Consider the following 15,508-nt stretch of genomic DNA (forward strand, 5'->3'; position numbering starts at 1 on the left):
TTGGTCATTAGGTATCTGGTATGAAAGACTGAGTATCACAATCACAAGTTCATGTTCATTCTCTTCCAGTGCTTTGTCAGCCATATGTACTTCTCTGTCCTTTCCTTTCTTAGTTATTGTCACTTGTTACTTGGGACAACCCTTATCTTCATCTATGAAGAAGAGAAATTCTTCAAAGCAGAAGGCAAAAACCCCAACCCTCCCAAAAACCAAACAAAACCCCCCTTGTACATCCTTGAGTTGATGCTCAAAACCAAGAAGCAATCTCTAACCCTCCAGCGTGCTGTGAACACTTCTCGTGGAGCAGGTATCTAGGTCCCCAAGATTGCCAGGACAAAAGCCCCCGTGTCTTCTCCTGCGTGATTTCATATTGTTACTCTCTGAAAATGGAGCTGTTGGCCAGCAGCAGTCCTTGTAACACTAGTAGGTGCTTCTCAGGTGAATGCTAGTCATGATTTCATTGCTGGTAGTTTGTATCGTATGCTAACAGGACACAACAATACAATCCTAACGTTGGGCCCATCTATCCTATTCCTGTCCTGTTCTTGTAGCTAGATTGGGAACATACTTTTCTACTCTTAACATTTAAAGGTTTCTACCTTACCAACTTTGACAATGCAGTACTGCTTATTGCTCTTTCTCTGATCTTAGCAACTTCCAAATGTCATTGGTTCTTGATTTCATGCTGCTGAATGCCAGGGAATGGTAGCTACTGTAAGCAGAGTTTGAAACAGTAAGGTGAGGTGCTAAACAATACCCTCCTGTTAATTATGGGAGATGAAGACCATAGTGGAAGTACAGGTCAAAGACTCTGTGAGGATATTTATGCAATGTTTGATTCATTCACTACCAGTGAATGGTTTAATAAAAAAAATTATTAGTCTATATTATCACAAAAGTACTGCGTACCTTTACCTTGATCAGTCTGTGATGTGGTGCTTGCATAGAAATTATCCTAAAGGGCTACATGCTGTTAAATGGTAATGAAGTTAATGTAACCTAGAAGTGCTTGTGTCCTCAGAAAAGAACAACATTTTTATTTAGTGTGGTGTTGTAGGCAGTAAGTTGGGATGTCCAAAGCAACCTCAGGCACTTGGGCACCTGTTCCTCACTGAAGTTTTTAATGGAATTAGGGCTCCTGTTTCCCTTAGGTTGCTTTGAAAGTCACAGTTAAAGGCTCTTGAAGTTAATGGAACTTCTTTTATGCCTTAAATATATGTTATCAGGCTGAAGTGTTCAAATTCTTGCTTGTTAAACTGTTAAAAATGTTGGATGAGTATGTAAACATGCAGAAGGTGTAAGGCCAAAAAGCTAATACTAAAATTTCATGTACTAGTACGAAGTAAGCTTCCTAAGTTGTCCATCTGCTACCAGGGGATGTTCAATGATTGAGCTTGTATTTTCAGCCATAATAGAAAATGTCTAGAAACCAGTTTTCATTCTCCAAGGACTACATTCATTTCTAATAGCATCTAGTCATTTAAACAAGTTTGTGCTGGCTTATGAATAGTAATAGACTGTACTTTTGGTTAGGATGAAGGAACATAAATCACTGTCAGGCAGCTTAGAAACCAGTATGTCCTCATGATTGTTTAATAGAGTACAAAGGGAATTGCCTTCAAGCTAGTGAAACCTCGTATCCAGTTGCCCATTGGGGCTGCTTCAAAAAAAGAAGAGAATTGTTCTCTTATGAGTCTTGGCATAAAAATTTAATTAGCAGCTGAGCTTTTTCTGAGGATAAAAAAAAGTGATTTCTTTTTATATAGTCGCTTTCCCTTAACTGTTTACTCTGTATTTCTGTATTGTTCACACAGACAAGATCTGCCGCCTTCAACATCTATTTTTTTTCCTCCTTCAGTAGTGATTTTGAAATTATTTTACCCAGTTTCAGCAATTTTTTTTTTTTTTGCATTATGTTTCAGCATATTTGAACACTGTTCTTGGAAGACATTCAGAACACAAGTCAGAGGAAGAAATGGATACATAATCAGATTTAATATGTAGTGGATACAAAACTGCTCTTATTAAATAAAAAATAATTATAATAATTATTAGTCATTGATAGATTTGTTGAAATGAATCTTTCTTTAGAAGACTTCAAAGATAGTGAGTATATACTAATCAGAAAATCAGTCCTCAATTGGAATCAGATACTGTGTATGTTATTTATTGTAGTTTCATCTCTTTAGCACATGTGTTATTTTGCTCTTAAAGGAATTAAATCTTATGACTTGGCATGTGTTTGCAGTGTCATAGTATGATTCTTGCGAGAACTATGAATTTGATTTTTGTTTAATTTCTCAGATTTAAACAACTATACTTTAATCTTAGTTTTCTTACATAACAAGGAGACAGGAAACGAAAGAACAAGAAGAGCCCCAAACCTTTAACTCTGTTGGCATTTGCTCATAATGTCAAATGTCTTAATGTCAAATTAATTAAATCTCTGGTTTAATGTGACACATTTTCCAAAAGTGCACTGGTGCATGGATATACTGTGATGACCTTGAAGCATAAGTGTTTGTGTATTGTTTGTTTTTTGCAGTTAGTAGAAATGCTTCAAGGTCTGGATATGTCGAAGAACTTGGCTCTGCTTCAAGGCATTCCTTGGCATATCCATCAGTCCCAGTGCTTTGAGAACTGCCTCAAAACAGTCATCAGACCAGCAGATATCTGAGGGATTATGTCAGAAAAGATGTGACTGGCTGAAAGGTGTAGTCATTGAAACTCAGCTGGCTTTTTAATTTCATGTCTGCCCAGACATGCATGTGCTTGCCTATTTAATTACGTTTGGATGAGAGCAGTGAAGTACCTCCTGGCCACAGATCCTGTATTACATCTTCATAACAAATGTTAAGTCCTGGGCAATATAGCTGTGAACTTTGCTATTCAACTCTCCCAAGTGATGTGTGTTGGATGTCATACCTAGGCCTGTGACTTTACTTGGCAACAGAACCCTTTCAACCAGCAGTTACTTGCTTCTAGCTGCTGTCAATATCTTTAAAGACTGAAAGTAAAAATAATATACTTTAGGACTCTCAGTTGAAATTTGGAAACAAAGTTGCTTGCATTGTCTAGAAATCAATCAACTAGAAATCTCTTCTAGTTGAAGAGAAAAATTGTAAAATGAATTTTTCGTATATAAGGTGTTTTATTTCCTGGAAATGGTCTTCTTTAGAAATGTTTCCCTCTTTCATGTCTTGCACAAGCCATTGTTTTTTAAACTTAAAAAAGATTTAAGTTTTCATTTTGAAAACACTGAAACAAAGTGTTTTGATACTTCTGAAATTCACCTTGCACCTTCTTTGGAGAGCAAGGTCAGACTCTGGATTTGAAGAAGCTGAATATAATAGTAAATATTCTCCTTGCAATACTAGGCTCCTTAACTTTCCAGAAGAATGTAGTTGTTCGTGTAGGTCAGCGAGGGAAACATAACCATTGGTACAAGTGGCAAGACTGTGTTTGACTTGTTTGATCCTCAGATTTTGTTATTTTCCTTTAGGAAGAAGAGGTCGGTTGGGCTCTTTGGAGCAGACAGAGAGTTTGCTACCTTCTGTCTAGTGGGAGTCTGAGTGTGCTGAAGTAAAGGGGGTCAGTAGTAGTGTGTGCTGGGGATGTGGGAGACTAGCTAATGCAGAGATCGTAGGCTACAGTGAGAAGACAAAGAACAGCTGGTCAATCCTCAGAAGGGATAGAAAGAAGGATTTCCTAAGACCCGGAAGACTGGATAAGGCTTGCTGTTGTTTAGGAAATTGCTAACCTGGCTAGATTTGAGGACTCGTCTTCACAGGGGGGAGTTGCATATATATGGTTTAATTTTACTCTGCTTTACAAATTGCTTTGAGCTTTTTCTATTTACAGAGTCAATTGTTATAACTGTTACTTGTATAAAACCTGATTTTGGAGGGGTTTAAAGCCCTTGGCTTTGGGAAATTTACAGTAAAAAAAGCTTTGGGCCACTACACCTCTGTGTTCTGGCTCCATGGGCTTATTGGGTAAGACCAACCTGCATAAAACTGGTCCCTGTGTCTTCTCTGGGCAGCCATTCTTTCACTCCTGGTAAACTAGCCTGGAAGTGAGTAATGTAAAGGCAAAACTTCCCAGGAAGTCTGATATGACTTCAAAGCTAAGAAGAGTTAAAGGACAGTGAAGGACTTTGTGGGAAAAAGAGTATGGTGTAAATGAAGAGGGGCGATTTATGTAGTCCTGAAAAGCTTTTGAAACTTCTGACTGAAGTCAAAGATCACAATTCCTGCTTCCTCTTTTAGTGCTGGACAAAAGATACCTGCACAAATAATTTACTTCCTGTATAACAATGTAACCTCAACAATTTATTTTGATGGTCTTCATTTCAAAATAACATAATTACAAAACTGTGAGGTTTTTTTGTTTGGTTGGTTGGTTTTGTTTGTTTGTTTGTTTGTTTGAAGAGAGCTAAATGACATGAGAATGAAATTAGAACAGTCAGTTTTGGTAGAATGAGACGTTTCTGGTACAGCTAGATTCTTCTTAAGCTTGATAGCAAATCAAAATACTGAGAATCTGAAAAAAGAAAAAATGTGTTTCTACGAGCCCAATACTGTTTTAGGAGTAAGTCTCTTTTGGAGATATTCTCTGAAGTTACCTGTTCTTTCTATCAGTAGAAGGAATTGTCTGGGCTGCTTCTTTCTCCTTGCTTTGTGATCCTGCAAATACAACTGTCATACTTCAAAGTCTGGATCTTGACGTTTGAAAGACACATTTCGTATTTGATACCTGGTATATAATTTCTTCAGTGTAAAACATCTGCTACATGTGATTTTTCTAATCCCACAATATTCTTTGCACACTTTTCCCACAAAAAATAAAATTACTATTTATTCTCCACAGTAAAGTTCATGGAACTTTTATAAAGTTGTAGAATATAGACTTTTAAAAATCATTTTCCTAGGTGTATATTTATGAAGATTGTATTACTAAAAAGCAGTGAGGTAGGATAGCAATGTATTATAAGGATAATTCATGCATGCTATACCATAATTAACTTTGGGGGAAGTTTTAAATCAGCAGGACTCTTCTGGGGTTTTTGGTGATCATTTCAAATTGTGGGGGAAAAAAAAAAATCTTTAATTGTTATTTTCAGTTTTACAGAATTTTTGGATCCATTCCAGCGGGTTATCCAGCCAGAAGAGATCTGGCTGTATAAAAATCCTTTGGTGCAATCAGACAACATACCTACGCGTCTTATGTTTGTAAGTACTAAAGTTTTATTGGTCATTTGATGGCTGTAAACTAAGTACATTTTCATTTGATAAGCAGTAGGAAACCTGTCAGAAGTATAGGATGTTCCTTTTATTCTAACGACAATTGTTTTCCAAACCAGAAATGTCCAACATGGCAAAATGTAGGAAATCGTGGGGAGTTTCTAAAAAGCAGCATTACCAGGTGACTGAATTTAGGAATGTTGATTTTACAGTTTAAGATTTAAGCAAGTGTTAAGTTAGAGGGATGCTAGAGAAATGATTAGAGAAGCTTTTTGAATTAGCTGGTTGGGTGACCTGACAAGACCTTGCCATGCTCTTATTAGGTTAAGTGCTTAAATTTTGAAATCCGATTTGTTCTAGGCATGTTAGGCTCTGAGATATTTGCCTCCAAATACTTTTTGGTGGTGGGTTTTTTTTTTTAATGGAGACAAAACCTTTGTTTCAGCTTCTGCCAACAATCCTAAGGTCATTGGGAGCATACTTAATATATCACAGAGCTGCTCTGCTGGCACCGTTCTTCTGACTCTCCCCAGCCCAACTCATGTTGACATGCAGACTGGCTGTCTGATTTTGGTGGTTTGTCTGGTTATCAAAATTCATCTTTTTGATAACCTTCACTAGCAATGATTAACAATCATTATAATCTACACATATAACTACAAGAGTACAGTAAGATAGACTACTACAGAAATGCTAAGAAATTACGGGTATAGTTCAGGCTTTCGAAACAAGTAGGTCAGTCTTTGCAAAAGCTTCATCAATCAAAGTGTGGATTTTGCAGGAATGGGCATGGCAGATGAGGTCAGATCCTAGTACGCTTACACCAAAGCATCTTTTCATGTGTCTTCAGTGAAGCATATCTCTGGCTTGCCAGGATGAATAATGAATGAGAGAGATTTTGTCCATGTTTCACAAAAACAAAGCAATGTTGGAATATTTCACTGCTGAAAAGAAAACATTACTGAGATGCATCTGAGGAGAGTATTGCTCATTAGGCTGTTGCCAAATCTGTTATGGATATGAGCCATACAGAATCTTTTTGCAAAATAAAGAAAAAGGAGTCTTCAGCAAGCCAAACTTTCTTTATACGTGCATTTTGCTGCAGAATAAAAAACACCTTCCAGCTAGTGCTTTTGTGTAAGGAACAGCAAAGTACTGCAAACATGAATAGTTCATCTCCCTCAAAAATCCATATGCTTGTGAAGTATGAGGAAATCTGCAGTTTTACCAGATTTCTGAAGATTGATTGTGAAAGGTTTGGAACAAGGTGCCACTTGAATTCTATTCTTTGTTGATATTTTCTGCTGCTCTTGCTTGTTCAAAAGATTTCTATCTCCATTAAACCACCACTATAAGCCTGTCAGCCTGGCTATATTTCTACATGTTCTTCAACAATGGAATGCAAAAATCTTTCTTCTTTTCTTTCCTGGTGGCACTCCTTACTTTTTAGAATGAAACTAATAATTCTAGGTTTTGCTTTAACCATTTTTATTTCACTCTTTGTCTCTGAAAGCAGAAATTACACTATTGCTGAGGCTAGAGAGAGCATCAGTAAAGATAGCATAACCTTACTTAAGCCCTGGCGCCCCTTGTGCCACATATAGCTTAATTAGCGCCTTGTTTAAAAAAAAAACAGTCATTTTCACTTTTCTTCAAGAGAATAAATGCTTTTGAAAGACCTTGATTTGTTTTTGAACACGTGATTGTGAAGAGGTTTGTAGATTCCAGAAAGGAATTGATTAACTTAGACTGGAACCAGCAAGAAGCATAAATGGACTACCTTGCCTACAAGTTGCCTTTTACCTCTGCAGTTGAAGGTCTGAGACAGAAGGGATGATGGAAGGACCAGCTGGGAACAAAATCATAGTTTCCATGGCAGGCTACTAATGAAAAATTCCCTGGTATTGTGCTTGTGAGAAACTGGTATGTCTCTCTGGAGAAAGTAAAAAAATACCTGCTCTGTGAGGACAGACTGCAGTATACAGACACTGCACAAAGTAGGATGCTTTTTGGATAACTGGCACATTTACAGTGAATCATCAACCATAGTCCAAATTCATAGAATCATAGAATAGTTTGGGTTGGAAGGGACCTCTAAAGGTCATCTAGTCTAACCCCCCTGCAATGAGCAGGGACATCTTCAACTAGATCAGGTTGCTCAGAGCCCCGTCCAACCTGACCTTGAAGGTTTCCAGGGATGGGGCATCCACCACCTCTCTGGGCAACCTGTGCCAGTGTTTCACCACCCTCAGCGTAAAAAATTTCTTCCTTATATATAGTCTAAATATACCCTCTTTTAGTTTAAAACCATTCCCCCTTGTTCTAGCGCAACAGGCTTGTTTGTCCCCATCTTTCTTTATAAGCCCCCTTTAAGTATTGAAAGGCTGCAATAAGGTCTTGCTGAAGCCTTCTCCTCTCCAGGCTGAATAACGCCAACTCTCTCAGCCTTTCTTCAGAGGAGAGGTGTTCCATCCCCCTGATCATTTTCATGGCCCTCTTCTGGACCTGCTCCAACAGCTTTCTTATGCTGAGGGCCCCAGAGCTGGACACAGTACTCCAGGTGGGGTCTCACCAGAGCAGAGTAGAGGGGCAGAATCACCTCCCTCGACCTGCTGGCCACGCTTCTTTGGATGCAGCCCAGGATACGATTGGCCTTCTGGGCTGCGAGCGCACACTGCTGGCTCATGTCCAGCTTTTCATCCACCAGTACCCCCAAGTCCTTCTCGGCAGGACTGCTCTCAATCCCTTCATCCCCCAGCCTGTCTTGATACCGGGGGTTGCCCTGACCCAGGTGCAGGACCTTGCACTTGGCCTTGTTAAACCTCATGAGGTTCACACGGGCCCACTTCTCGAGCTTGTCCAGGTAAATTGCCCTATGATGATGGAGATGCTGTTCATGGAAATCAAGTGCGTGCATTGATGTGCAGATGCCATTTCAGGTTCCTTGTAAGAGGAATCCTGTCCTATAGCACTGACAATAAAAGAATATGGTTCTGCTTAACCAATGAGTGTACTTGTAGATGTTCAGGTATTGTTTTTCTGTTTTTGCACAAAATCAAGCAGTTGGCTCCACTTCCAAACACTTGTAAACAGAAGAATCATAAAGCCACGATCTTCACAATGCATTCAAGAACGACAGTTAAAAAGAAAAAAAAAGGTAAAATAGAGCATTTTAAAATGTCAGGAAGTTGGTGCTGGAGTCTGTTGACTCCAGGGTCTTGTTGAATAGGGTCTTACTGAGAGCAGAGCCTGGATTGGCTGCCTTCTGGAGCAATGCTTAGTGTGGAAAAAATGTACAAGATCTGTTTGGATCAGTGTATGAATTTTGTGGACTTTATATACTGTTGCTTTTTCATTTATGAAGCTGACATTTTAAATGCCGCTCCAGGCAATTACAAATCAATTATAACCCACAGTTATATTACAATTTTAATGTATTCGTTGCCCTGTAGTTGCAAAGACAAGTCACCCCACTTTGCCTAAGGTCAGGAGTTTGATAAAGATCATTCAGCCTTCCAGTTTAAATGGAGCTAACTGGAACTAATTATTAATCAGTTGGACTGAAAAGGAATTGATGCTCTCACACATGGTATTTGTTATCTCTTACAGGCAATTTCATTTCTTACGCCACTAGCAGTCATTTTTGTGGTGAAAATAATCCGGCGAACAGACAAGACTGAAATTAAAGAGGCTTTCTTAGGTAATGTATGTCATAGTTCAGGATGGAAAATGTGTGATAGCTCTCAGAGATTGATTCCAATTGTAGTCTAAGCCTTGAAGAAAACCTGTCTTCGTTACAGTCCATTACAGTAGTTTTCAGTGCAGTTATATTTGCAAGCCATCTCACAAAAGCCTTTGTTTTTATGTATGTTTCTAAATGTACAAATTCTGTGCCTTAATTCCACAGTCTAGCTAGCAAGGGCCAGAATTCGATCATCAAAGTCAAGACCATCTGAGAGACTGTTCAGATGTATATTTTTCTGTCACAGCCAATCTATTACTTACCTCTTATTTACACTTGCAGCTATTCTAAATTAAGGGTTTGACTGGAAAGTCCTGTGAGACTCAGCTGCTTAGTGTAGGAAATTACTCCTCTCATTGTTTTCTCTGACCTTCTCCTGGAGTTTACTGTTCCCCATTGCAAAATCTGTGCGCGTGGCTTAGCCTTTTTATTCACAAGCTGATGTTTCATCTTAAACTGCCAGTGGAGTTGGATGTGCACTTAATCGTGGACTGTGAACTGCTATGGCTGTGTTATGGGTGAGGTCTAATTACAGTTCTAGGCAGCAACTTCAAGCAGAGAGGCATGTAGACTGTGGGGATGGTAAGTCTTAAACTGTTCCAGCTAATTCTGTCTGCACCTATCTTTTGAAATCTTTTAGTGATATATGCCCAGATCCTTCTTACATAGATATTGCCAGAGACCAAAATTGACTAAAGCACTTTCACTGGCAGAGGATACTTTGGAGCACTAAGAACTGCAAATGTGTTTGTTGGCAGTATGTTTGAAATATGCCTAATTCTGGAATTCTGTTTTACTGGCTAATTTACACTTTAATTTATCAGCCCTTGGATTGTAAGGTCAAACTGATATTCAGCCTTGCCTTAGCTAGATACGATGTAAATGGTACTATCTGCCTTTGAAAATTTTTTTTAGACAAGTCTGGGTTCCCATAGCTTGTTCTTTCTCCAGTTGCTCTAACATAAGTGTGAAGAGATCCTAGCTGCTGCCAGTCAGTTGTAGTAAGTTCTGAAATGTCTTACAGTGATATTTTACTGACAAGTCCATTCAGTAGAAATAACTCTGATTCATAAAATGCATACAGTCACAGTGCTGCGTTTCACTTTCTGTTGTTTAAGAAGGAAAGGAGCTTTGGATTAGTTTGTTCATCACTTATTCTCACCTTTTTGTTCTAAAGAGACACTCATTTTTTCTGCTGCTCTTGCTTTCTGTTATGACTCCCTCTATAATGTCCAGGAGAAAACTTGCCAGTTTCCCCAGTGTTCTCCTTGCTACCCAGACTTTGGGGAAACCCCAGCCTCGATGTTCTGTTCTACAGGGTATCCCTGCTCAGTATGTGCCATAAGTGTGGAATTTCTTGTGGCTTAATTATGTTCAAGTGTACTGTATTTTAATATGATTCAGTATGTTAATGTGTCTGGCGATGTGAAGCTGATGTGAAGATTCATTAACTGTGGTGGTGCTTTGCTGTTTTGCTGAGATCTGGCACATAACGTTCATAATGAATGATCAGGAAGTCCCCCAAAAGGTGAATTTCATTAGACGTCATACGTAGAAGAGATCAAAGGTTAAAAGGATGTGAAACTGCTTTGCCCCTCATACAGCCATTAATATAAAGAAGGTGGTTCAGTGCATCTAGGGTAAGGAGTAGTTAGCTTCCTAATGTAGGTGCCCTTAATCCTTCCACCCTCTCTCTACTGACTAGATTATATGACTTCTGGTGGGCAATGTGAATTTTCCTACAGGGAACAAAATGAGAGCAAATGTAATTTGTTTATCAGCTTATATTCACATATTCACACTGTCATTTGATACTTGGATTGCCATTGTAAGGAATATGCAACAGTGAAAGCATGGTTCAGTCAGGTGTGCAATGAACAATCAAGACAAAAGTCAATGAAAAGAGTAAACTTTACTGCATGTCTTAGAAAGCAGATACCTCTACATCTCCCATTTTTTAAAAAGGAGAATGTAGTGCTGTGACACTGCTGGTCATATGCATTTGGCTTTGTGGAAAATTTCAGTTCACCATGCAATCACCATAAATAATTTAAGAGAAAACAACTGAGATGAAAAGAGAGCATGGGATTGAGTGGTTACTGTGAACGTAGGTGTTGAAAGTGGAAGACTTTTCTGAACAATATCAGTGTCTCTAGGATTGACTTGTTCCTTTATTTTTGCTGGCAGCTATTGCTATGGTCTCAGAAAAAACTTGTTTTTGCTTTGATGGAGGACCTCTTTTTTTTTTTAACTTAAAGAAAAAATAGGTGCTATAACACACACATTTTTCTGATCTATAATATCCTCAGGCAAAGATTTTTATGGAGACAGGATGAGGGCTGCTGAAGTACAGCATCTGGGGCAGCAGTCCAATGAGAAAATAGCTCGTGTAGCTGTCATAATCAAAAGTTATATTACTGTAACTGTTCTGCTGGAAATCAGAGATTTGCCTGATAGGTTTTTTTTCTGATGGGAAATAAAATTCAATGACTCTTGTGTTGTAACAGGGAGCTATGGTGTGGACTGCAACATTAAATCAATTTTAATCTAAAAGGAGTGTATGCCAGTGAAATCAAGGAAGAGATCTCCACAGGCTTTAGATGAGGTTCTTTGGAAAGTCTAGGGACTCAGCATGCAAGTACAAATAAAGAAGATGATTCTGTCATACCTAGTATGACAGTTCCTGTTTATTACTTCAGTTTTATTAGGAAAATTGGTTAATCCTGGGAGCAAATGTGAGGGGAAAATGTCAAGATTTTTAGTCAAAACATCCACATCCTTTTGAAAGAGAAATAAAAAAATCATCCAATTCTAATTTTAGCCAAAAAGCAATTTGTTAGCCTGAAAGTGGACTGTTTAATTGGGTCATATATATACATATACATACATAAACACACACACACACATATGTGTATATATATCTTACGTACAGGAATTCTCCTTGACTGAAAAAGTGTAAGATTTTCATCTAGTAAATTACAAAACTGATAAACACAGTACTTGATTCTCTAATAATTGTTTCCATCTGATGATTTATGCCTGTGCAAATGGCATGATACGAAAACTGGCTTTGCAGAAGGAAATAAGATTTCTCAAGAGTAAAAGCAGAACAAAGTCAGTCATGTGATTATTATCATGCTCTGGGGTCTGTCCTTAGTCTGGGTAGTAAGAAAAACAGTGGGCTGCAAAGAACATTCAGTTTTCAGTCCAGTAAAGGTTTCAGTCTTATAAATCAAATGCTGTAATGCTGCAGTTTATAGCTTGGTATTTAGGTTATTATTGTTCTGTTTGTTCATTCTGTTTTGTAGCTGTTTCCTTGGCTCTAGCACTGAATGGTGTCTGCACAAATACTATTAAATTAATAGTGGGAAGGTAAGTCTTGCCATGTTATAAATGATTGGTTTAAACTGTTAAGAGAAATGAAGACAGAGTTGACAAATACAATACATCTTAATAAAAAGAGAGCTGCTGCCCCAAAGCCCGTTGAATTAGAACAGGCCCCTGTGAAGCTGTCCTTTCCCTGGTGCAGGTGTTGTACAACTTCATTATGTGACATCCACCTGTGGTAGGAATCTATGCCCTTGTGTTTTGTTATTTGTTTGACCGGTTGGCAGATCCAGACAAACGAGGAGTTTGAAAGGAAAGGTGTGAGCTGAAATCAGTTCATTAAATTGGCAACACAGAAAGGAAGAGTCACAGCACGTGGGAACTTTGGGAACTTAGATGCCAGTGCCACTAGTCTGATTAAATAGGAATCCACTGAGTCTCTATATAACCCAGTGCCTGCATTTTGTGTGAAGCGTATTACTGAATGGTATTTCCAGGTAACATCAAGACCCATGGCAGAACAAACCTTGGAGCTAAGCAATAAGCAGACTCCTAGGTAGGCCATTTTTTAGGGAAGCAAAAATTTGAATGAAGAGCTCAGAAAAATACTAGCAAACAAAACTCTTTGGAATTTTTTTTTTTTACATATCTTTTGGCTCTTTATCAAAATTTTGAATAATTTCAGCTGAAAAACTTGAATTCATACACTATTTAATAGAGTCCAATGCTGCGTTTGTTGTTCATCTGTTTTGCAGCATTGAGGAAGCAGTATTTGTGCTTGGTTTCTGATTAACTCTCTCTGCTACAGTACTGATGCCCTGACAATAATGGTACTTGGTGCTTCTATTTTAAGAGTGCTTTTGAAATATAATTAAGAATGTCTGCACCATCATCTTCAGGCAGACATGAGCTCATTTTGCTTGCACTCCAAGCCAACTAGTTGCTCTGTCAGCTTGTCTCTGAATCTGTGGTCATTCACCTTGCTTCTCTACATGGTTTATTAGCTTAGGATCACTATGACACCAGTCAAGCCTACGTGCTATCATTCAGCTCAGAGCAGGGTCAAAAGAAACTCAGAGGTTTGTTCGATGCAGTTAGAGAGTCAGCATCAGGGCTGGCATTAGAATTTGGTGGTTGTTTTGGTGCCAATCTTGTAGCCTAAGTTGTAGTCCTGTTCTCAGGTAGATGTGTTGGCAAGACTAGTGCAACTTTCTGGGGTTGCTATGCTACATTGCTCTGTCACTGGAAGTGCTGTGCAAGATTGATTGCTGTAGGCAAGAGTAGCCTTGCATGTTTGTTTTCAGAGACAACTCCCACTTCCGTGCTGCACTGGAAGCTTCCCTGAGAGAGCCTGCCTGTAAAAAAAAAAAAAAAAAAAAGTGACCTTGAATTGACTATTCAAGGAAAATGAAGCATTTCTGTTGCTGTGTTAAATCAGGAGGGAATGAACTCTGTATGTAATAAGCAGTAAATGTAATAATCACTTTGAGGTTTATTTGTTACTACAGCTTTTATATTTTTAATATCCATGGTGTTTTTTGTAGACCGCGTCCCGATTTCTTTTACCGCTGCTTTCCAGATGGAGTAATGAACTCTGAAATGCACTGCACAGGTGATCCAGATCTGGTGTCTGAAGGCAGAAAAAGCTTTCCAAGTATCCACTCTTCCTGTAAGTTCATTTAAATGCGGTGCTTTTTTTGTAAAAAGCTGTCCTATCTATGTTTTGGAATTGCTCTTTTTTTGTTAGATCATTAACCTGATTTTGGGGGGAGGGGCCTGCACTTCTGTCTTAGGTCACCACTGCCAGAAATTTCCTTCTGGAAATAAAGTTGTGAGCCCGTCACCCTTCCTTATCTTGAGAACCACCTGACTTCGCTGAGAGCCGTAGCAGGACTATCAGTAGAGTGAAGCACTGTTCAAGATTAAAGAAAACAGTGTGGTTCTGAGGGGGTATCTGTTCCCTAATGCAGACCTCTGTATGCAGCCTTTGGCTATATAGTAAATATTTCTTTTGTTATATTCCATTGAAATATGAAATGTGACAGGGCATGTTTGGCCTGCATAGGCCAAAATCTTGACAAGATTTCATTAATTCTTTCAAATACTAGATCTGTTAAACCAAAGTTCAAGTCACAAAGACAGTTCCACTGCTTTTACCTTTACGATTTTGTTTAAAAAAAAAAAAAAAAAAAAAGGTCCATTACTAAGCTGCTTTTCTTCATGGGAGGTTGTATGCTTGAAGGTGGGAGGGGTAGAAAGGAATACACAGGGATCATGTCGCATTATTTTGGTGCTATTCATCCTAATGAACTGGGTATAAAGTCAGGTTCAAGAAGTCCCTTTGGCACTGGAAGCTATCATAACGTGCCAGTAGAAGGATGATTATTTCATTCCCTGTTTTCTTACGCTTTTGACAGTATCCACTGCTGGCTGCGGCTAAAGAAGTGATCCTTGTCTGTGTGGGCCTTTATTCTGAGGGGTTCTTACACTTCCGTGTTCAGATGTCTACTGCCGCTGGACTGCTTTGCCTGGGCACAGGCAGGAGTACATGGTAGCTGTGTTCCCAGCTCAAGCAAGCAGAGGAGAATAGGTAGAATGTCCTGACTTTTCTGTCAGTATGACAGCGCAGAAGTAGCATGTAATGGGGGAACAGGTGTATCAATAGTATCTTATTTAGAGGAGCAGGTGGGCAGGAAACAGAGGTAAATTTGGCACAGTTTGGAGTGTCTGTGGTTTCTTGTCTGCTCCTAGGACAGCATAGTCACTTGTCACTCCATTTGGCTTTGACGTGGTCCTCAGTCTAGGTCTGATGGTTTGATCCGTTACTCCTAGCTAATGCTGTATCCTGACAGATGTTTAGGTGGCTTTATGAAAACTTGTACGTCTGATTTAATTAGTTGTATTAACTCAGACGTTTACAAAGGTTCCTTTCTTTGTCTTGAGGAGCTGACTTCTAGAGTGTTTTATGTCAGGTGTCTAATAAAACTTCATCTGTAAAATAACTTGATTACTGTGAGCTTTTTTGGTTTTTTTTGGCTGGTATTGTTTGTTGCCTTGTACTGTTCCGTTTTCGAGAACTGCCAATTGAGTACCAGTAAGTCATATCTCTGGAATTTGTTTTTCTGATTTTTTTTTAGAGTAATAACTTCAAATTGTCTAATTGTGCAGAATTACATATTGCAAACAAGTTGGGTAA

General features: G+C 38.7%; 1 protein-coding gene across 1 annotated transcript in view; it reads left to right on the forward strand.

The window, feature by feature from the left end:
• The window catches only part of PLPP4 (phospholipid phosphatase 4), a 62,563-nt gene that overhangs the window by 15,269 nt on the left and 31,786 nt on the right, over window positions 1–15,508 (forward strand). The window contains exons 2-5 of the mRNA XM_076339139.1: window positions 5,123–5,231; window positions 8,853–8,943; window positions 12,294–12,357; window positions 13,857–13,981. Coding sequence (XP_076195254.1) covers window positions 5,123–5,231; window positions 8,853–8,943; window positions 12,294–12,357; window positions 13,857–13,981 — 389 coding nt within the window. The remainder of the gene's footprint in view (window positions 1–5,122; window positions 5,232–8,852; window positions 8,944–12,293; window positions 12,358–13,856; window positions 13,982–15,508) is intronic.

Source organism: Aptenodytes patagonicus, chromosome 5 (assembly GCF_965638725.1).
Source record: "Aptenodytes patagonicus chromosome 5, bAptPat1.pri.cur, whole genome shotgun sequence".
Lineage (NCBI taxonomy): Eukaryota > Metazoa > Chordata > Aves > Sphenisciformes > Spheniscidae > Aptenodytes > Aptenodytes patagonicus.